The sequence below is a fragment of the Alligator mississippiensis genome, chromosome 4 (assembly GCF_030867095.1).
Source record: "Alligator mississippiensis isolate rAllMis1 chromosome 4, rAllMis1, whole genome shotgun sequence".
Lineage (NCBI taxonomy): Eukaryota > Metazoa > Chordata > Crocodylia > Alligatoridae > Alligator > Alligator mississippiensis.
In genome coordinates, this window is record NC_081827.1 from 142132400 (window position 1) to 142155267 (window position 22868).

General features: G+C 47.7%; 2 protein-coding genes across 5 annotated transcripts in view; one reads left to right on the top strand and one right to left on the bottom strand.

Annotated features, from left to right (window-relative positions):
• The window catches only part of NDUFA9 (NADH:ubiquinone oxidoreductase subunit A9), a 24405-nt gene extending 21112 nt beyond the window's left edge, over positions 1 to 3293 (bottom strand). Inside the window, exon 1 of the mRNA XM_006273556.4 lies at positions 3138 to 3293. Within this exon, the coding sequence (XP_006273618.1) occupies positions 3138 to 3198 (61 nt within the window). The 5' untranslated portion in view covers positions 3199 to 3293. The remainder of the gene's footprint in view (positions 1 to 3137) is intronic.
• AKAP3 (A-kinase anchoring protein 3) overlaps positions 2632 to 22868 on the top strand; it is a 25614-nt gene continuing 5377 nt past the window's right edge. Inside the window, exons 1-3 of one of the 4 annotated variants that reach the window (XM_019482186.2) lie at positions 2632 to 2762; positions 13243 to 13349; positions 14057 to 14149. In XM_019482186.2, coding sequence (XP_019337731.1) covers positions 14057 to 14149 — 93 coding nt within the window. In that variant the 5' untranslated portion in view covers positions 2632 to 2762; positions 13243 to 13349. Of the gene's footprint in view, positions 2763 to 3253; positions 3331 to 3394; positions 4128 to 7926; positions 8080 to 13242; positions 13350 to 14056; positions 14150 to 22868 lie in introns of those variants that run through there. The other 3 variants (XM_019482189.2, XM_059726700.1, XM_019482187.2) reach the window with 3 other exon arrangements.

The window sequence follows — 22868 nt, forward strand, 5'->3', positions numbered from 1 at the left end:
AAACGCTAAAAGAAAACAACACCCAGAATCAACATCCAATTAGGAAGCACTGAGTCAATTTGAAGCTCTCTTGCTATTATTAGTCCGTAACAATCTGACCATGGGGTAAAATTTCTTCCTGAAACAAAATATGAGGATTGGTCTAAACCTGAGCAGAGGGGCAAGACCCTCTAATCAGGAACCTCCAGCTTTAGTCCCAGCAGAAGCATTGGCACAGCCCAGTCAAAGTCCCTAGTCTACACTAGAAAATTTGTACTTCAACTATACTGATAGCTGAAGTACAGACAACTGCTTGCTGTATACAACAGTATATATGTCCAAGAAGGCAGGGTGAATAAAAATCAATTATTTTTTAAAGTAAAAAAACAAATAAACAGATTTTTTATTGAAATCAGATTTGTTTTACTTAATCATATTATTTTTAAGATGCTTTTTATAAAAAATAAACCTATGTATAGTTTTAAGATACGTTAAAGTTCAAAGATATCATGATAGAATACAGATTATAACTTCTAATTATATATTTGAGACAATATATTCATGTAACCTTTATAGAAAAGTTTTATTAATAGGTCACAACAGGGCATGGGTTATATTAGGGTCCCAATCTTATAGGGTTCCCAGAGGCTCCTCTATAGATTAGTAAAGACTAAAGAAACCAACTCTACCCAATGGGACTCAGTGCTCAGTCTAGAAGACCCCATTAAGCATCTCTGTGATGCTTAGTTTCAGTTCTCAAACTGTGGATTTGTCTCTCCAGAGATAACATCCTTGTTAACAGCAGTATGTAGAGATAGTTTCATAGTAGCTAGGGTCCGGAGGGACCTGAACAGATCATCTAGCCTGACCCCCTGCCACAGGCAGGAATGAATGCTGTGTTCACAAGACCCTAGACAGGTGATCGTCCAACCTCCTCTTGAATTTGCCCAAGGTAGGGGTGAGGACCACCTCCCTGGGAAGTTGGTTCCAGATTTTGGCCATCCTAACTGTAAAATATTGCCTTCTGATCTCCAACCTAAACCTATACTCCATCAGCTTATGACCACTGTTCCTCGTCACCCCAGGTGGTGCTGGGGAGAAAAGAGCTCTGCCTATTTGCTGTTGATCCCCCCAATGAGCTTGTAGGCAGCCACCAGGTCCCCCCTCACCCTCCTCTTGCTGAGGCTGAAAAGGTTCAGGTCCCTCAGTCTCTCCTCGTAGGGCCTGTCCTGCTGCCCTCTCTCCAAGCGGGTGGCCCTCCTCTGAACCCTCTCCAGGCTGGCCACATCCCTTTTGAAGTGCAGTGCCCAGTACTGGACGCAGTACTCCAACTGCGGCCTGACCAAAGTCACACAGAGGGGGGAGTATCACCTCTCTGGACCAGTTTGAGATGCACCCTGCCTCCAACTGCCCTAAGCCCAAGCCCCAAGCTAGGACAAGCCAGGAAGTACCGGGAAAGCAGAGGCAGATGAGAGACAAGAGACCCAATTACCTTCTCATCAGCCTTCTTGTCTCTCTGCAAGTTTGTGTACAAAGAGCCAAGCCCTTCCCTCTTTCTAAAAGTGCAAAGCTTCAAAAAGTAAAAAGAATAGAGGATGTCAAGCAACAAGAATGCACTTTTTGCAGAAAACAATGATTAAATTGAGGCTTCCTGACCAGCGATTTAAATCACAATTTAAATTGATTTGAGTTAAATCAAATCCACCTGACAAGCAGGGAAGAGACTATTTATAAAATAACTTTAATACCTAGGCTAAAAAACAGGCACAACAGTTGAGGTGGACTGACTGATCTCACTGATTAGGGTTACCATGTTTAGGTTTTCCTGGACATGTCCTCTTTTTGGGTTTTCCCCATCTCCATCCAGGTGTTGTTTTGTTTTTTTTTTTTTAAATATCAGCAAGTGCCTGGGATTTTGCTCTGCCTCTGCTTTCCCGGTACTTCCTGGCTTGTCCTAGCTTGGGGCTTGGGCTTAGGGCAATTGGAGGCAGGGTGATCAGGAGGGATCCTGGTTTTCTTTGATAAAAAAAAATAAAAATCACAAATTCTCTGACAAAATTTTTTTTTAAATAAATTGCAAGTTCTCTGATAAAAACCCCAAAATCCATTATTAAAATTAAAAGCCCCCCTGCAGCCCCTCCCCCCCCGCTGGTGCCCCTCAAATGCCCCCTGAACAACCTCTGAGCCCTGCTGGTGCCACTCACTTGTCCCCAAAGCCATCCCAACCCTGCAGGTGCCTCTCATTACCCCACCCTGCTCATGTCTCTTGCCCCCACCCACTGCCCCAGGTCTCCAGCCCTGCTGGACAGTATCCCACGCTGCCAGGACTATGGGGCCAGGGACCCAAGTCTCCCCAACAGCAGGCAGTTGCAGCAGAAGCAGCATGGAGTTGACTCCCCCACTGCTCTGCCTGCTCGGGTGGGGGGGGAGCAGGCTCCTAGCCCCCCCAGCCCTGTCAGTGACCCCCAGCCATGTCCAGCAACTCTGCCCTGCCAGAGGGGCCCCCAGCCCCCTGCAAGCCCCACTTACCTCAGGCTCCAGGAGCGAAGAGTGAAGCAGAGCAGCGCCTCAGGCCCTGCCCGTCCCCTCCCCCTCGGGGCAGGGCTGGGAGCGTCCTACCCTGTTTGCAGACAGCACTTGCAGGTTGGAGCTCTACCAGCCTGCAGAGCTCTTTGCAAAAGCAGGGAATACGCAGGTCTCTCTGCTAAAAGGAGAAACCCATGCTGGAAAACCAGGATCCCTGGTGATCAGGTGGATCCACGCCCCCAGCAGCTACAGACAAGGTGTGTGGTGGGAGGGGAGAGGGGTGATGCTTGCCCCTCCAGCCGGGGAAGGGGGCAGGTTTGCGGGGGCACCAGGTTCAGGGAGGGAGGGAGGGCGGTAGATGCAGTCAAGAGTGAAGGGCACCAGCAGGGACAGGGGTTGGGGCTGTAGTTTGGGAGTGAGGGGCAGCAGCAGGGCTCGGAAGCGAGCGGCAGGACCTTCGCAGGCACCGGCGGCGGGACGCGCCCGCGGGCTCCGGCCCCGAGGGGCTCCCGGACCCAGGCGGGCCCCCGCCAACCGCCTCGGGCGGCCGCGGCACAGCGACAGCCGGGCGACAGCCCCGCCCCCACCTGCCGGACGGGCCCCGAACTAAGCCAGAGGCCGCGGACACTCACCCGCCCTTGGGAGCGCCAGGAGGACGCGGGGACCCTGGGCGCAGCGAGCCAGGGCCGCCATCTTCTCCTCCCGCAAGCCTCCGCGGCCAATGGATGCCGCAGGGAGACAAACTTGGCCAGAAGTCAGCAACGCAGAAGCACAGGCTTTCCCTTCAGGAGACCACCCCCGAACTGCGCATGCGCCGATCTCAAGGTGAAGGCTTCTCTCGTGACCCCGCAGCGCGGCCAATCCGAGCCCGGGAGCTGCGGGCTTGCGCGTGCGAGCGGGTTGCCATGGTTCCGAGCGGCCCCGCCCCTCCACTTGAAGGACACGCCCCCCGCTCCTCCCCGCCTTGTTCCTTATTCCCGGTCCCTTCCTCACCACTAACCTTTGCGCGGTGGCGGCTGTTCCCAGTGGCCGAGACGCGCCGGAGAGTTGTTGGGCTCTCACCAGAACCGCGCGTGCACTGATACACGTGTAAATAACGTCGCGCTCGGCCCCGAGTAACGAGCTGAGGTTAGGCTGGGATTGTGGGGACACAATCCTTTCTGGGTCACCCCAAGCCACCGCTCTCGGGACGGCCCTTCTGGAGAAGGCGGCCAGGGCGGGGCCGGGCCCAAGCTGGGTTTTCACACGCCGGCCTGCCAGCCCACACCTGGGTGCAATGGGGGGCCTCAAGGAGCTGAGTTTGGGCCGGGCTTGTGGGTAAAACCCACTTCTGCTCACCACAAACCATATGTCTCTGTGCCCCCAGGACTCCCAAAGAAGTCAGGGCAGGTGCCAGCCTGACCCTAAGCTTGGTTTTCACATGCCAGCCTGCAATGTACAGTTCCCCAAATAAGGATCTGCTTTTGGGCTGAGATTATGGATGAAAACCCATTCCATGTCACCACCAACCACACATTTCTGCTACTTGGAGACTCCTGAAGACGCCTGGCCAGGACGCTGCCTGATGCAAAGCTCCATTTTCACACGCCTGACTGCCAGCCCTCCACCCAGGCCTGGGCTAGGTATGTAGTCCCGAATAAGGAGCTGAGTTTGGGCTGGGATTATCAGGCAAAATCTTTTTCAGATCACTCCAAAACAAATGTTTCCATCACCAGCAGACTGTCCTGAAGGAGTGTTGCCTGACCCAAAGCACAGCTTTCAAGTGCCGGCCTGCTAATTGGCAGCCCCACAGGCCTGTGTGCTAGCTACATTTCCATGACGAAGGAGCTGTTTGGGCTGGGATCCAAAACCCAGCTCCTTATTTGGGGCAATGTATTTTTTACACAGGCCTATTGGTTGTAAGGTTGGCACTGAAAAACTGAGCTTCGGGTAGGGCAGGACTCTGCACAATCTTTTTAGGGAGAGTCCCCTGGTGGCAGAGATGTGTTTTATGGTGACCCAAAGCAGGTTTTCCCACATAATCCAAGCCCAAATACAGCTCCTTATTCATGGCAATGTTTAGCACACAGGCCCTGGGGGCCGGCACTTGGCAGGCTGGCACTTGAAAACCAAACTTCAGGTCAGGCAGTGCCATGCTCAGATTTCTTCAGGAGAGTCCCCCAGGAACAGTGATATGTGGCCTGGGGTGACCTAAAATGGATTTTTCTTACATCCCAGTCCAGACTCAGCTACTTACTTGGGCCAGTGAACAGCACACAGGTTTAGGGTCCTGTCAGATGGCAGAGTGGGACTTGAAAGCCAAGCTTCGGGTCAGGCAGAGGCCTGCCCAGACTTCTCCAGGACAGTTCCTCAGTATTTTGGGGTGACTCTAACACAATTTTGCCTAGCAATCCGGCCCCAAACTCAGCTCCTTATTCAGGGTTATGTCCATAGCACATAGGCCTTGGTGGAGAGATGTTAATTGGCAGGAAGGCATGCAAAAACTGAGTTTTGAGTCAGGCTTCTTCAGGAGCATCTCCCGGTGGCAGAGACATGTGGTTTGGGGTGACCCAAAAAGGATTTTCACCCGTAATCCCAGCCCAACCACATTTTATTCAGGGCATTGATCATAGCGCACAGGTCTGAGGGGCTGAAAATTGGCAGGCTGGCATGCAAAAGCAGAGCTCTGGATCAGGTACTGCCCTGCTCAAGAGTTCTTCAAAAAAGTCCCCTGGTGGTGGAGATGTGTGGTTTGAAGTGACCCAAAAAGGATTTTGCCTATAATCCCAGCCTAATCTTAGCTCTTTATTCAAGGCTATGTAGTTGATATATGATATTATTTTACATTTTTATTAGTAAACATATATTTCTGATTAAATTCTAACTCTTTAGCACATCTAATTTATTAATAACAATCTTGACTTGTGTAAAAATTAGCTTTGAAAAATGAAACAGAAACCAGGAATAAGGAACTGGGAATAAGGAACCAACTTCAGCCTCACTGCCATGCTGGCCAGTGTTTACTTCAGCCCCCTCCCCATTATGCCCCCTTCCTCCAGGCCTCTGCTTAATACATGTTAACTCAACATATGTTAACTACTTAAATTGGTGCAAGGCATCCACTTCCCCAAGCTATTGAACTGGGGCCAATCCTGCCTCCCCTTAGCCCCTGATCACTGTGCCCAGCTCAGCTCATTAGGCAAAAGGATAGACATTTGTCAGGTACTTGTGCCAGAAGGACTCAAACTGAGACCACCACAATGGCATTATAATTCAGAAAGAATCCCTCAAGTGGAAAGCTCAGGATGCTGGAATTTGGGAGATGACCCCTTGGTTGACTGAAGAGTAGTTGGTTGGGTAGGGACCAGGGGACTGCAGAGACTAGCCTGCCACTGCTCCACAATAAAAGTAATTTAGTTCTCATTCAGGCCTGACTGTCTTTACTGAACCCAGTAAACACTATGAATGGTCTAGCCCTGATTTAGGCCATGCACATAACCCACTACAGATCCCTAGAACTAGTCAGGAAAACATCAGTAAACCCTCAGCTACGTAAATTGTACATGTTTTCTGTCTCCCGTGGCTAGCCAATGATGCCTAGATTCCTTATGCAATCACCCTTCTTCAGTTGGTTTCTTCTTCCAGTCTTTTTTCTCCCCCATGAGTATGGTTGTGAATGTAGTATCTCAGCCCTACGTAGGGTGCTCTGAATGTGTTGAATACGTTGGGGGAGCTTCCATTATCCCCCCTTTTCTGCTTAGATGTGTTGTAGCCAAATAACCAGTCTTTTGTAATCTTACTGAATTCACTACGGCGAGCTCTCATACTTGCTTACAGTTGTTTAAAGTCATGAACTCAGAGCATTCCAATCATTGTGAAAACACAGAAGGATTTCACAGTAGCAAGAGATGGGCAGGAGCAAGATAGTAAATGGGCTAGAACAGAGGGTCTCAACCATATCTGGTTGAGCGTGGCCAGATCCGGCTCCCAACACCCTATCATTCAGCCCTATAATTTGGCATTGCGGGAGTGGTTCAGGTTCTGACATAAATAGTCATTGTTCACACAAATCCCAGTCAACCAGTACAATTTCTACCTGGTATGAGTAAAAGCTTCAGGATCTGGTCCTACAACAATAAATGTGATAATAGGCACATCTATATGAGATGCTACGTTCCCATAGCAATGAGCTACAGCAACGTAGCTCATCACTATGGAGACGTAGCATTGGCAGGCATGAACCATGACCCTGAAACTAATGAGCAGTAGCAACAAGCTACTGCTCAGTAGTTTGTTGCTACTGCGCAGTAGGGACAGAAACGACCCATGCACTGCTGGGACTGTGCAGTAACAGTGGTTACTGCGCGGTCATTTAGTATATGCTAAAGCAAATAATAAATGACTGTGCAGTAACAACTGCACAGTTGGGTGGATGTGTAGACGCACCCAATGCATGTTCAGGAGGAAACTACAGTAAGTTACAGAGGATAACCAGAAAACAACTTCATTTCAGCTCAGAAATGAATGATGTGTATGTACGTGTGTGTAAGGCATGTAAATAGTTGTGTATGTATGTGTATTTTAGGCACATATCTATGTATTTTAGGCACATATATAGAAACAAATTTTAAAAATACTGAGCACCATTCATTTAACCTACACAACCAGATGGACCTACATTAAGTTCCCAAGTAACTGTTCACTCTCATCTTTTACCTTCCTCCCCCTTAGGAGCTAATTCTCATGCTGCCCTATTGTCTTTGCCTTAGCCTAGGCAGGAGAGATTTTCCTGCAGAGACCTGATCTTGATTTGTGTTCTCCCATGCCATGGAAAAGCAACTGCGGAGATACTGGTTCTATACCTGGATTTTCCACTGACTTCCTGAAAGTCGCCTCACAGCTCTTGTGCCTCACATTCACCACCCATAAAATAATGCTTTCGTATCTCACAATGTTGTTGTAGAGGCAGATTTGTTTGTTCAAATAGTATGCTCAGTTATTAGTGATATTCTTCATAAAAGAGGCTACAAAGTGATACATATGTCCCATTTGCTTTGATAAGACACCACATTGCATAACAAGTAGGGTTATTTGTGTGGCTTAAGATCAACAGGATCTGGACTTATTTAAAAAGGCCTGGGGGGGGAAATGGAGTGTGAAAGAGTTTGGTATATATGAAACACAGGAAAAGAAGGACCAGGCAGCAATAACCAGCCTTGTGGTTATGATCACCTGAGGTATGCAAGGTTCTAATAAAAAAAACAAAAAAACCCAGATTGCAGCTGTATTTCTGCCCTCCCGAGGTAGGAGGAAGCCTTATTGCAGCTTCTATCTTTCCACGCTGGAGGTGTGGGAACCACGTATAAATGGCATGCCTCATTTTCCATTTGCCTGTCAGTCTTGATCTCCTCCTTGTGGTGTTACTGTTGCTATAGGAACAGTGATGCCCCCTCACAGGGCATTGTGATGTAACTCTGCATTCTGGCAAGAGGAGACTAAGAGCATAGATCTTGCCTTGCAAAAACATCCAAACAGTTTAGTTGCTCAGCTTGTCCTTTGAGACCCTTCTGGGCCCTCCGTTTTGATGGTGCAGAGGTAGGAAAGTCTCACTGGGTCTTTAATTCCGTAAGTTTTGACAATGTGACGGCTTAAACAGCAACATGGAGCAATAGAGTATAGGCCTGCTCCTACCAAGGAAATGATGGATGGTGTACTCAGTGGACATATGGGAGAAAGAATTAGACATTACTCCCTACAGGTTCCTCTTCTTGTGGCTCATCACCCTTCATATTAACATAGATGTCTCAATGATTTTAAAAGCAATAAACTAGCATATAACTATTCCCTGCAGAGGCCTCCCTTCCACATAGTCCCAAAGCTCTCCAGGATCCTAATTTGATTTTTGCACTGGGATAGGATACATACCTCTCTTTCCTCCTTGCTCCTTTCTCTTCTCATCTCTGCTAATAAGGTCAGACAGTTTGGGCTGATGGCTAAAAGGATGGACTATGATGCATTATGAAGTAGGATTCACGTGCTACGCATGTGTTCATGTCCACACAAGAATATTCAAACAACAGGATTACCATCCATTCAGAAAGACATCTGCTTGTGGTTTCTCATACAAGAGGTATAATTACTTCCCCAAATTATTAACATTTCACATTTCAGTTAAAAAAACCTTGGATAGAAGGGTTTCCTTTTTTCTGAAACTAAGGAGATGATGGCCTTATTCTGTGGAGATCTGAATACTGGGATGCTTTTAACATTTCTCTTCTATTGTTACTTATGGAGCTGCTTACCTGATGTTTGACCAGTTGCTTTGCATGACAGATAATAGAAATGAGTTCAAGTTGTTGCTGGGATGTAGACCCACTGTGGGCCTGCTGGGTGACCTTGGGAAGTCATGTCATCTTCTTCATAGATTCATAAATGTTAGGGTCAGAAGGGACCTCAACAGATCATCAAGTCCAACACCCTGCCTAGGCAGGAAAGCGTGCTGAGGTCAGAGGACCCCAGCCAGATGCCTATCCAGCCTTCTCTTAAAGACCCCCAAGGTAGGGGAGAGCACCACCTCCCTTGGAAGCCCATTTCAAATTTTGGCCACCCTTACCTTGAAGAAGTTTTTCCTGATGTCCAGCCTAAATCTGCTCTCTGTCGGTTGGTGACAATTGTTCCTTGTTACCCCAAGAGGTAACAGAGCATCTCTGATCCCTTGCTGCACCCCCATAATGAATTTGTAGGGGGCCACGAGATCACCTCTTAGCCTTCTCTTGCAGAGGCTGAAGGGGTCCAGATCCCTTAGTCTTTCCTTTCTTTGTTAGTTTCCCTATTTGTAAAACATTTGAGATAATCATACGTCATGTGTAAACCATTTTAAGGTCTTCTGATGCATTGTATAAAACTTGCTCTTATTATATTATTACTAGTGAATTGCCTGTAAAGGATGACAGGGCAGGGTGGGGGGAAGGGAAGCTTGCACACGGCCACTACCACCATCAGCTACCAGCCCATGCTGCTGCCACTCCATGTCTGGCCGCGCACCCCCACCCCCCGCTTTGCGTCCAGCCCTGCGCCCCTTCCCCTGCCCATTGTCCAGCCCCATGCCCCACCACTGCCCCACTCCCCCCCGCCCCGTGCTGCCGCCACTCCGCGTCCAGCCACTTGCCACGCCCCCCAGCTGTACATCTGACCCCGCACCACCCCCCCTGCATCCAGCCTCATGTCCCCCACCCCCACCCCATGCCCCCAACGGTGTGGGGAAACAACCAATCAGAGTTCTCCATGAGCATTACTGACAGACAGACACACAGACAGACAGATGGACTAAGCCCTTCATATATATAGAATTGTTCCTTTCCACACCCCTGATAGTATATTTTTTAGGATATGATCCCAACTTTGCAACTTCCCCTATTTTTATAGTTACATGTAATTTTTTACCACTTTCATAATACTTTGAATTGTTCCCTCCACCCCCCACCTCATTTGTCACTGTAATAGCAGAAGTGTCTCCCTGCTTCTTTCTGCTCAGGAAAGTGGTAACAAAAATTATCCCCAACTTTGTGAAGAACTGTCCTACTTAAACAAAACATTTTAGCACCCATGTAAAGTCCTGCTTTTAATTGACCTAGCACTAAACTGAGAGCTGTAGCAAGCTGAATTCAGTCCAGAGTTTATGTTCATGGAACCTGATATTCAGCAGTAGGCACTGGGAGCCATGATGTAGGAAATTAAATAGCTTAATGTGCAGGGTGCATACCCTTTTTCTACTATTGGGCTAGGAGAAGCCCAGCACAAAGCGGGTGCAGAGTGAAGGTGAGAAGTGTTGAAGTACCACCTCCTCTACTCTAGGTCTGAAAATTTACATCTTTCCCATGAAAATTCCAAGGTGATCAGGGAGCAACAACAAACTGTACCCTAGCTGCAGCTCAAGGATATAGGCTGCTGGAAGGAGATATAACTTACATTTTCCTGCAGCCTTGATAAATCTAGTCTGGCATCTAAGTTAAACATTGCTGAACATGATTAGCAAAACTCACATCTTTCTGTTGTCTATGCTATATGAATCTTAAGTACATTGCCCTCTCCATAGGCACCAAAGGATGCTATTTGCTGATGGGGGATTCACTTGTCTAGTCAGTCAGATAATGACACGGGGGTGGACCAGGATCAAACTGTTTGTATATGCATAATGTCATAGATCTATTAGATCACAGCATCTCCTGGGTGCCCTGTTCCCATCTGCTTCTTAGCTAGATCTGCCCCAACCACCTTTATATATATAGCTGACAGCACGGGGCTTCCATTCCACTGTCACTCAACCAGGACAGGCTTTCTACCACCACTGGCTCATGGCCAATGTTCATTTAATGCAACTCAAAGAGTGAATAATGCCTCCACACTTCTTTTTTTTTTTTTCTTTTAGGGACACAGTCAACTTGAAACATAGTTCTTTTCAAACAACTTAGATAAAAGTTATTTTGAGGACCACAGCTGTTGCTGAGTCTCCATGACCATTTTTGTGGTTTTTAAGCAAGTTTTTCCAACCATTCTAAATGTTTTTGCCCATCTGTTGCACTTTGTAAAATTCATGAAAATGAGAAAATACAGGAAGTGGCTATGAACAAAACATCAAATGCACAAAGTAACAGAGTTTTTCTTTCTTTCACCACTTCTGGTGATTATAATCTTAGTTGGCCATTTGAAACAGTAGTAGATAAACATAATGAGCAATATAAACAAGAACTTGACAATGGCTCTCTAATTCATCTATTTGCAATATAGATTGTGAAGGGATATGTAATATAATTGAAACCAATGATACAGTGGAAACTGTTTGTGTTTACTTTGTGGCAAGCTTCACCTGAATCCTGTCACTTGCTAGTGCAGAGGACGAGTTTCTGTGGCATCCTCAGATACATAAAAAAAAAAAAGAAGCTTTATTTGTTGAAATACAGCAGAATGGAATTTTCCAAGGAGATGTTTGCATATCCTTAACCTTACATGCTGGAGGTTGAACTCAGTAGAACATCTCACTGGGTACATCTACATGTGTGCTTTACTGTAGAGTTGATTAATTAGCTCTGCAGTAAAGCATCTACATGTGTACCAGTATTAGGACACAGTAAATTAATTAACTCCGCCATTGGATAGTACTGTCTGGGACAGTACTATCTTATGGTAGAGTCATTTACTGTGCTGAAATCCACGTATGGACATTGACCAGGACCACGGCAGTTTGAGCCGGGGAGGACAGGCTCAGGGAGTCAGCTACATGGCTCCACAGTTGCAGCACTCTCATCCCCCAGACAACCCCTCCACTTCTTGACACTGCCACCAAAGCCCGAGGCTGACCCCCCCCCAAGCCTGCTGCTGGCCTGGGGCTGCTCTACCCCAGCTCAAACTGCTGTGCTTCCGAGCACACGTACAGATGTCCATTTCTGAGCTTAATGGCATCTGTGTATAAAATTAAGCACACAGTCTTGATAGGACAGAAGTCTAAAAGAGTTATGAATCCATCTCAGTCTCTCATAATGAATAACACTGGGAGCATCTACACAAGACGTTTATTGCGGATCTGACTAATGAGCATCAGCATCTACTTATGCAGTGCTATTAGGCCAGCATAAACTAATTAACTCCACCATTGGATAGTACTGCCCATCACAAGTGATATCCTACTATTTATACCTTATTTATTCTGCTGCAACACACATGTAGACTCTGACCAGGACTGGCTGGGGCATGAGGGTGCTACAGCGTGGGGCTGCCTGCTGGATAGCCCTTCATTGTAGCACCCTCGTGCCCGAGCCAGCCCTACCACAGCATATTGAGTCAAGCCAGAGCAGCCCTAGGCTGGCAGGCTAACCCCAAGGGCCCCCTGCCAGCTAGGGCTGTTCCACCTCACCACAAGGTGCTGCAGTCCCAGGCACATGTGTAAGTGCTGCACCCAGGATCAATACCATCTAGTGGAAACTGTGCTGCACCTTATTAATTTCACGTGTAGATGTACCCACTGAGAGTACAGTGTCCTTTCAGTTATTTTGAAACTCAATTTAATTTATGTTATGCTTTGTCAGAATATTATGGTGATGCAAGATTTTGTGTTGAAAGTGGATAATGCTCTTAGAAATTACTGTCTGGTATAAGCTGGGCATTTTGAAACTAGTTGAGCACAGCTGAGGCCTTTGGCACTTGATGTGTGGGATGCGATTAACATGTGAAATAAGCCTAATAATTGATTTTGCATAATTAGATAGATTAAAGGCATCTCTCAGAGTTCATGTTTTTAGGATGCTTGACCATGACTATATTGTGTTCATTTCAGTAGGCTACCTCCATTATAAGTAATAAGGTGGCAAATCTACAGCCATGTAGTACATAGCACCCTGACAATATCCAATTGATTATTGACATCTAAACTATTTTTGTATCTTTCTACAATTTTAATAACCATGACATTTGAATCTGTTTTATTTACACTGTAGTAAGAGTACTTGAAAGGTTAGGTATTTTGTCCTGAAATGCTTCTGTTTCTTTCTTTCCTCCATATGCCTCGTATTTTATTTCTGGCATAAAATAGAACTTTAACACAATGACACCATTGCACAATGTGATTTTCAATTTCTTCATCTCATGCATATGGAGACACTTGTAGTCCTGCAAATTATTTCGCAAGCTAGATATAAACTGGAGGCTAATAGTGCCACTTTTGAAATATATTTTAAAATCAGATATATTTTTTCTCTATTTTAGGTTCTGATTTTACATGGCTGCCTACAGGAGCAGTTCTTCAACACTATAAGGACAAATCATTATTTGTTCAGACTTTCCCTAAGTTTCAGAACATGACCTAGAAAAAAGTGAGTTTTTGTATTTTATATTTGTTTATGTTCAGTTCTGAAAATGTTGGGAGAGGTATTTTGAAGCAAAGGTTTGGACTGGAACTTTTTGCTCTTTTGGGAAGTTTATGGAATATGTTCCTTTGCCTAGATTTTCAAAATTTGCAATCTTATTCTTCAAAATCCTGGCTTATTAGCTGACAGTGGGATCCCCTCTCAGACTTTTTAAAGGAGTTCAAGGCATCTCTCAACATGCTCAAGCTCTCAACAGCTGTCAAACACTATTATTTGATATATGTAGTCCTCTATGCAAAATCCTCTCTAGGTGATGACTGCCAAGTTGAAATTTTGGTTTCTGTGTGAAAATTTTATTCATCCTCAAATCATACATCTAAGATTTCTGTAGTTCTTCACTCATTGTCCATGCATTGTACACATTCATCCCTGTCTCTCCTCTTGCAGTGGTGGGACACCATAGTCCTTATCCCCCTACTTTGCTTGTGGTAGGTTAGGCTGATTTTGATGTCCCTAGGCAATATGACTTGTAGTTGTGTGATGGGATTAATTATGTAGTTTTAGGAATACATTAGACAAGCACTTATATGGAATGGCTTGGATAAGGTTCATACTGGCTCAAGCAAGGGATTGGACTAGATGACCTCTGGAGGTCCCTTCCAGCCTTACTTTTCTATGATCCTATAATTAGATTTCTTTTTGTCTTACCATAGATGGCAGATAACATTGACTGGATACAAAGCCAAAGGGGACTCTGTAAAGTGAAACATTATTTACCCGGACATGAAAATGAACAAAACTGGACAGTAAGAAAATGTTTACTTTTCATATTTTATACATTTATTTTCCTTAAAAGAACAGGAAAGAGAAATTGCTAACAAAGCACAACACAAACTATGAAAAGTGAATTGTCTCTGTGTGTTTATATTCAGTTCACCAGAGAATTTATTAGTAAACAGGGTGCTCTGCTGTGCAATTAGTTTGATTGAAAACTAATGTTTGCAATGGTATATCCCAAATTTAGACTCCTTTGAACTGTATATTCTGTATCTTTCATCATGGGTAGATCTAGAATTTTGAAAAGCAGGGTGCAGATGGTGAGGTGCATCATCACATATAAAACAACACATATTCTTCTCGAGTTAAAAAAATAGAAGCTTTACTAATAAACTAGGTGCCTAGGGCTGTATTATCCAATTTAAGATTGAAGTAAAAACAAATATAACTTCATTGGAATGATTTAAAAACCATCTGCAGGGCTCTGAAATAGGAGCTTCAGGAGCAGCTAACAGAAAGTAAAATTTCAGAACAAAGGCTAGCTTGAGCAGGGAAGACAGTGGGTGCATCTATGTGAGATGCTTTAATGCGCAGTAGTGTAGTTCACTGCACAGTGAACAAGCACGTCTACACATGTGCAGTAAACTTCATTCCTTGTGAGTAAATTTGCTACCCACAAATTCAAGTAGCAAATTTACTCAGGAGTAGTTACTGCACAGTAATGCACATGTAGATGCTGACCAAGAGCAAATTTGCTCCCAGTCAGTCCTGCCACTAGCAGGGATAGCCTTAGCTCAGGCCTAGGGCCCTGGGGTTGGGAGCCTCTCCTGCCCCAGGGCTGGACTGCCTCTATGCCTGCCGCAGCCTTAGGCCCTTAAAAACCTACACGCATTTTAAGCCCTGGAACACAAAAGCAGGGAACCTGGGGTGACTGTTGGCCTCTGCTCCCCCTGCACAGGCCACAGGCTACCTGTGGCAGCTTGCCAGCACCCCAGCCCAGCTGCAGGCAGCTCCTAGCCACCAGATCCAGCTCCAGCTGCCCACAGCCAACCCCCAGCATCCTGCCCAGACCCTGCAGGTGCTGTGGGGCATGGCTGTGCCATGCAACTCCTAGAACCATGTCTTGTCTCTGAGTTGGGTGCTGCAGGGAGCTGCCCAGGCCCAGCAGTACAGGGACAGCCACACAGAGGCTCAGAGAGCTGGCGTGGAAGGCCCAATGGCATCATCTCTGATGCCACACCCCACCACCCAGGGCCTCAACTGGCAGAGGAGATTGTCAACCTTGTGGTGCTGTGGGGAAAGGTGGAGATGCAGCAGCAGTTCATGCAGGGCAGGCATTCCATTGTGCATGTTTACAAGGGGCTGTCAAGCTGGATGTGGGGGCACTGGCACAACTGGTTGGCGCAGCAGTCATACATAATGGTCAAGGTCTTGTAAGCACAGTGTGTTATGATCACTGACCACAACTCTCAGTTGGGGGGTGCCCATAAGTCCATGCCCTTTATGCAGCAGCTGACTAACATCCTTGCACCCCAGGACCCAGGCCTCAAGTGTGCTGTGTACTGCAGCACTGGCAGCCTGTCCAAGCCTCCACTCTGGCCTGGCAGCCACAGTGATGTGCCACTGAGGGAGGGCCCCTCGAGCTGCCTGCAACCTGTCCCACTGATCTCCTCTCCCCCAGCCTCCACCAGCAGCTTGGGGAGCCCAGGCCAATGCCTGCCCCGACAGCTCTGAGACCTCAGCCCCAGCCATGAGGCATGAGCAGCCATGTCACTGCTGGATGCCAGCAGCGCCAGCTTCTCCCCAGGGGGGCCCCGGCCTTGGGTTTCACATGCTGCACTCCACTGTCTGCTGGGAGCCACATGCCATCACTGCCAGCCAGAACCAACCAGGGCCACCGGGCACGCCAGCTATGCCAATATGGTAAGCCACACACTGAGGGAAGGCCTTCCCTGGCCCCCAGCCCCTGGCCTCTGGCCTGGGCCCTGCCCTCCTGTCTCCCCAGCCTGGCCACAATCCGCTGGCCCCCTGGCCTCCTCCCCCACAGCAAGTAGGGAGGCAGGAGGCAGTGCAAAACTTTATTGAGCAGCCTGTGCCCCCACAGCTAGATGGGCATGGGCCTCTCACACCCTGAGGAATGCATTGATGCTGGTGGCAATGTTCTTCTTGACTATGGGGGAAACGTATGTGTAGTGCAGCCACAGGTAGCCCTCCACGTGGTGGCTGAGGCTGCAGAGGAACTCGGGCTTGCCCACCACACCATCAAAGCTCAGAGTCCCATGACAGAGGCCCAGGGCACCATGGCACATGCGTCTGGGGCACCATGGCATCAGCAGAAGCAAGGCATAGTGGGTCAGGCACCCTCAGTCTGCACAAACATCTCCTTGTGCAGTGCCCGAGACACATACTGGGAGGCATGCTTGGGGCACAGAGCAGCTGGGGGTGGGGTCAGGGGGCAGGTGGGAATCTGACCCTGGGATGCCTCCCTAGAGAGGACCCCTGTAGGGAAGGTGGGAGCATCAACAGCTCCATGTCCCAGTCATCAGGGAGCCCCATATTCCCCCAAGCCTGGGTGTCATGGGCTTGGTGGCAGCACAAGAGACAGGCTAGCCTGCAGAAGAGGAAGGGTGGGGAGCAGGGTATGAACCCAAGGCAGCAGGTGCTGCCAAGATTCAGGTTTGTCCTGGCATGGGAATGGGGTGAGGGAGTCAGACTACCTGCAACCAGCACTCAACAGCCCGCTGGCCCCTGGGGAGCAAGTGGGAACAGGCAGCTTGGCCAGCAGCCACCTGGGCCTACGCCTGCCTGGCTGATTTACCATGGTTCATTGGCACCCGTGCATGCACAACTCCCGATTTGAGTCCAGGTAGTGCATGGGCCCCTAGTACAGAACATCTTATCTCAGAAATGTTGCAAGCTCTCACAATCAGCTTCTTTCTCATGACTCTGCAGACCCTCCACCTGAATGCAGGGGAGAGGCTGCAGTTGACAGCCAGGATGAAGCCTCAGGGTCACTGCCACCCACAGCCAGGGCCCTGCAGATGCACCAGCTCTGCAGGAGGAGGGCCCAGGGTTGGAACCTCCTCCTGGCCCAGCTGGTGACAGCCATGGAGGATCAGCTTGCGGATGCATGGATGTGGAGGGTGGAGGACATCACCCACCAGGAAAGGTGATGGGTAGAGGACATTGCTCACAAGGACACATGGGAATTCAGGGCACAGCTACTGACCCAGGAGCAGGACGACATGGAGGTGCGGAGGGACCAGGTTGCACTCATGGCCAGGGCAGTGGAGATCACAGAGGAGGACCATCAGGTGCTAGACACCATCCTGGCCCTGGTGGGTGCCTTCGTGCCACTCAATACCCTGCCACCAATCACAGCCCTGCGTACCCCCTGGCAGTTGGCCCCCACCCAGCAGCACAGCCCCCTCATAGGCCTAGGCAGAGGTCCAGAATCACCTCCACTGAGCAGGAGCCCCTATTCCGGCCCCCCGCCCTGGGTCCCCCACCACCCAGCCCCTGCTGCCTGGGTCCAGGCCCAGCACTCATCCTGGCACCATGAAGGCATGGAGCCAGAGCTGCCTGCAGCAGGGCCAGGACTGTGTGCTGGCCCTGACAGCCCTGGCAACCAACTGCTGGAGAAGCCACCTGCACTAGGGGATGAGCCATCACCATTTCCCCTGGGTGAGCCCCCTGCCCACCAGACTCACTGTAGCATGTGCACCCATGAGGGAACAGCCAGAGGCCAGGGTGCTGGCTGTGTGTCCTCAGGCTCTGCCCCCTTAGGTGCCCCCACCCCATGGCCACCCACCCTGGGAGTTCATGCACACAACCATAGCACTTCACTTGTTGTAAATAGCTTGCATTGAGAAGAGGGTGTTTTATTGCTGGTGGAGGGGGTGGATGATGATGGGGCTCTGTTGCTGGGGAGGGAGGGAGTGCAGACGGGCTCTCCTGTTGAGTGGGGAGGGGAGATCTGTTTGTTGTGAGGTCAAGAAAGTATTTTCCTGAGAACTGTCTGCAGTGAGCATGGTGCTGAGGGTGGTTGTCCAGGCAGGCTACAGCAGGGAGTGCAAGAGAAAGTGGTCAGCCAGTGCCTCTCACAGCTGATGCCTTGACTTCCGTTGGCGGGTGTGCAGCTCGCCTGGGGCCTCAGTGTCTGGGGCCAGCAGGGCCAGCACCATGGCCAGCAGGAGCCTGGACACTGGGCGTTGTTGCCAAGGGCAGGGGATGGAGCAGCCATGGCATGGGAAGGCAGTCGCTGCATGCGGGCCCCCAGCCAGAAAAGCGGTTGGCCAGGGAGCAAGGAGTGAGGCTGCCTTTTGAAGATGGCTGCCAGCTGCTGTCAGGTGCAGCTGGAGACTCAAGCAGCAGGGGCCCATTGTAGGGCTGCAGGAAATGGGAGCAGTTTACAGCTAGGAGCAGCAAAATCTGTTCCCACATCCTTGCACATGTAGATGCCTGTCCTGGACCATTTACTCATGAGTAATATACTTGCAAGTAAACTGGTCCTGGTTTAAATGCATGTGTAGATGCACCCAGGGCATGTTTACACATGCATTTACAGCAGCCTAAATTTACTGCACAATAAGTAAGCAGGAATAGGCCAGCATCTACATGTGCAGGTGTTAAAGCACATTAACACTGTGTGTGTGGCTGTCTTGGGACACACAAAGTTACTGCACAGTAACGCATTTACACATGCATTACTGCACAGTAATTAATCAGATGTAAATTCGATACCTGCATGGCACAGATATAAAATTTACGCTCAAGTTGGTGTAAGTCACCATACTTACTGCACAATACGTAAATACTAAAAGATACCTATTCAGGAGAATAAATATTTACATTTATGAATAAATATAAATATGTCTGTTATTGGTTTCACTGGTGGAAATCTAAATTCACTCATCTCGTGATAAGGGGCATGATTCTTTATTTGTGTAAATCCAGACTAACTCCACTGAACTCACCAGACTTACTCTGAGTTAGACTCAGAAGATGCATTTCCTGGGTGCAAGGGCTAGGAATTCACCAAAATTACCAATATTTACAGAATAAGATATGTGTGTATAAGGTTGACAGAAATGGATCCACAGAGAATTTGTGGCACATTCAAAAGCAGAAAGCAAAAATCATAGTGAAAGTTGTTGTTATTCTTGGCTTTTGTTAGATTGACGCCACAGACATTTTCTATCCATTTAGACTTAGGGGGGGTTGTACACCTTCCATTTTGCTGACAGTTTCAGGTTCATTTGACTCTCTAAATAATGTTACAGGCAAAGATCAACATGAAACCAGCAGGCTGTTGCAAAGCTCTTTGTATAACGGATCGGTTTACTAGGTTTCAATCTGTTTGGAATGAAACTAGATACAGTAGATGTGAACATACTGGAACTTTTCATTTGTGGGATGAAACTAACAGTAAGGGAGATGAGGGATAATGAGGGGAGGCAGAAGGATGAAAGATGCACAAACCTGGAATAGTTTTCCTTGCATTTAATCTTTATTTTATTGTTGGTATAGGTTATATGCCTGTGAGCTTACAGTACTTAGGAAATCATGGAGCAGAAAGGCAAGTGGTCCAAAGTGGAAGGGTGGAATGAGGATGTGTATGAAAGGAGACCCACAAGGAGGAAGGATAAGAGGAAGACATGGTCTTATACATATATACACATATGTATGTGTAGTTGTGTGGGAATATCTATATTCATATCCATATCTATCTATCTGGATAGATAGATAGATAGATAGATAGATAGATAGATAGATAGATAGATAGATGTAGCTGTAGATGTTATTTACACATACACATATAGACAGAGCTCTGTCACCAAAAGTATAGTAATGTCCCAGCCCCACCACATGGCTGCCCCCCGCCCCCCCAAGCACCAGCCCTTTGAGGAAAAAAAAATCAAAAACCCTGGACTCACCTTTTCCTGCCTGGTGGGGGGCAATCCCCGCTTCCCCACCCACTGCACCATGCCACATAGTGGGCTCTTCCATTAGCCCCCTGAAACCCCAAGGCCACTGCAGGAGCTGGTGAGCTCTGGGGTTTTTTTTCAGTTTTTTTATTCTTAAAGGGCCAGGAGCTGGGGTGGGCAGGGCAGCCATGGGGGGGGCTGGGACAGTGGGGGAGAGGGCGTGGGGGCTTGTACAGAGCCCCCCATGCAACATGGGCCAGTGGGGAGCAGAGGGCATCACCTCCCCACCCAGCAGCACCCAATGAGTGGAGCTTTTTTTTAAAGCACTGGCAGCTGGGTGGGTGGGACAGCCATGGATGGGGGCTGGGGGAGCAGGTAGGGAATGGGGCCTGGAAAGGGTCCCCCCATAGTCCCCTCCCCCCTCTCCTGCCCCCTACTTACCAGCTCTGAGTCCAGCTCCAGCTCTATGCTGCAGCAGGCGGGGACTGCCCGAATCATCGAAGCTCTCTGAATCTTTTCTGAAGATCTGGAGAGCTTTGAATCAATTCAGACCTTTTTATTGGTCCCCTGATTCTATTTGGATTTGGAGATTTGGCTACCGAATCAGGCCGGATCTCCTCTGAATCAAATCAGCACCTGAAGCTTCGCACAGCCCTAATATGAATGAGATGGTGCCAGTGGTGGAATATACTGTGAGCATGTCTACAAAAGATGCTTTACAGCTCAGCCGACTAATTTGCTATGCAGTAAGGCATCACCATCTACACATGCACAACAATTAGGGTGCAGGAGACTAATTTACTGTGCTGCTGGATAATCCTGTCTGTACAAGTGGTATCCAGCAGTGCAGTAAATTACTGCGCTTAAATGCATGTATAGACGGTGATGTCAGGATTAGTTTACTCCAGCTCAGATTGAACCAGAGTATATTCAGTCACATTAATTCCCCATGTAGACATGCCCTGTGATGTAGCAGGGGAGTAGGGAGCCCCTTAGAACAAGTCACTGAAACTCAACACCAACTACTTCTACTGACCACATCTACAGTGGATACAGCACCAACCAGACTCCTGATATGCTCTTCAAACCAGCACTGGACCTAGTGCTAAATCTGGAGAGATTCTTCAGGTGCAGGCTCTTCGTAGGCCAAAGTCTACAGTCTGGAGGGGATTTCCCCAACATGAAGCTGCTAGAAACTTGTGCTAGCTGGTTCAAAGGAAGAAGTGAACACCTGTGGCACTTCAACTCATACCACTATTGGCCAGGTATTAAAGGGATACTATCAAAATGAAAGCTAGGTCTCTGAACAATGGCCCGCATATGTTTACTCATGTAAGTAATCACATTCCAGGCGATGAGGCTGAGTCACAAAGTTAAGTTAGGCTTGCAGGTGCAGATTGGTAATTTTAGAAGTGAGATAAATATAGCTGGAGATACAAGTCTTGTCCCTGAATCCCTTTGCCAAGTCTCATGGTTTTATAATAACATATTCCTATGTTAAATGATTTTTTTTCTCCCTTGTTGCTGTGAAAAAAAAATCCATGCACAACAGGGGTAGTGTCTGATTGCTTGAGAGTAATTACCAGAGTTAAGCATGTTATGCTGACATGACAAAAGTATTGTTACTAAGTGAACAGCAGCATGAATATAACTGCTGTGTATTTCCTTCACTCTCTACATGGGAAGCTTTCAGATCCACAGTAGGCTCCTTGCTTTGAATCTGAGGAGGTATCAAAATAGACTCATGGAAGAACTTCCTGGCTATTCACTGTGGCTGGGAACATTTTGTTCTTGAGCCCCAGGGAAAATTAGTTAAGAAATCCCTACAGTACAGACCACTGCTAGATAAATTGCCTTCGGAGCTGTGACTAGAGCATTAGTTCTTCAGCTCCACACACAGACTTGTAACTGGTGACACTAGTAAGAATCCTTATCATGAGTGAGCCAACTACTGGAATGTGGCATCAGACACACATTACAGAGTAAGTACATTTCAGAAGGAAGGAGAAATGAGAACAGGTCAGGTTTACTACTCTTCATTCTGTTGTTGCCATTTCGTGACAGCAAACATGCTTGTCAACGCTGCCAGAAGACTAAAACTAAAAAGCAGTCTCCCAGTCTTTAATAGGCACGGGAAATACTTCTTGATGAATCATGTGAATGACATTAAAGTCAAATCTACCTATGCTTTGTACCATCTGTGTGCACAGTCATTAAAACACCAATGAGGCCTTGTCATAGGCTTTTTTCAATCTACACAGGGAAAGAGGCCAGACTCCTTCCAAATACTGTCGCTGATCTAACTCTTACCCAATTCACCAAGAGTCTTTTTATTCACATCATTAGGTGAGTCTGCACTAGAAGTGAGGGGTAGTTCTTCCTTCACTTTATTCACCTAAATGGCAGTTGCAAGTGTAAATGCCATTTTTGTGATTTTAATTGTGGGCAGTGTTCATGCACAAGCATTGCACAAGTGCCCAGGTGGCTCCTGAGCATGCTCAGTAGGACTGCCCTGGCTGGATAGGTGCACAGTTCTGTAAGCTCACCTAGATAAGTGTGTAAGACCAGGTGAATACCAAAATCATAGCTGGGCAAAATCCCAGGTGGGCAGGAGGACAATTTTATGCTTTAGCCTGATAGCAGAGTAGGAGGACCCATCCAAGGAGTAGGGAACCAAGGTTCTAGACCTATCTTATCCATAAATAGTTTGAACTTGCATCTTCCATTTCTCACCAAAGTGCCCTGGCTACTAGGCCATAGATCAGGCATTAACCAGGTTCCTCTTCAGCCCTCCAGTGTAGTATTACTGGCACTTGCTATG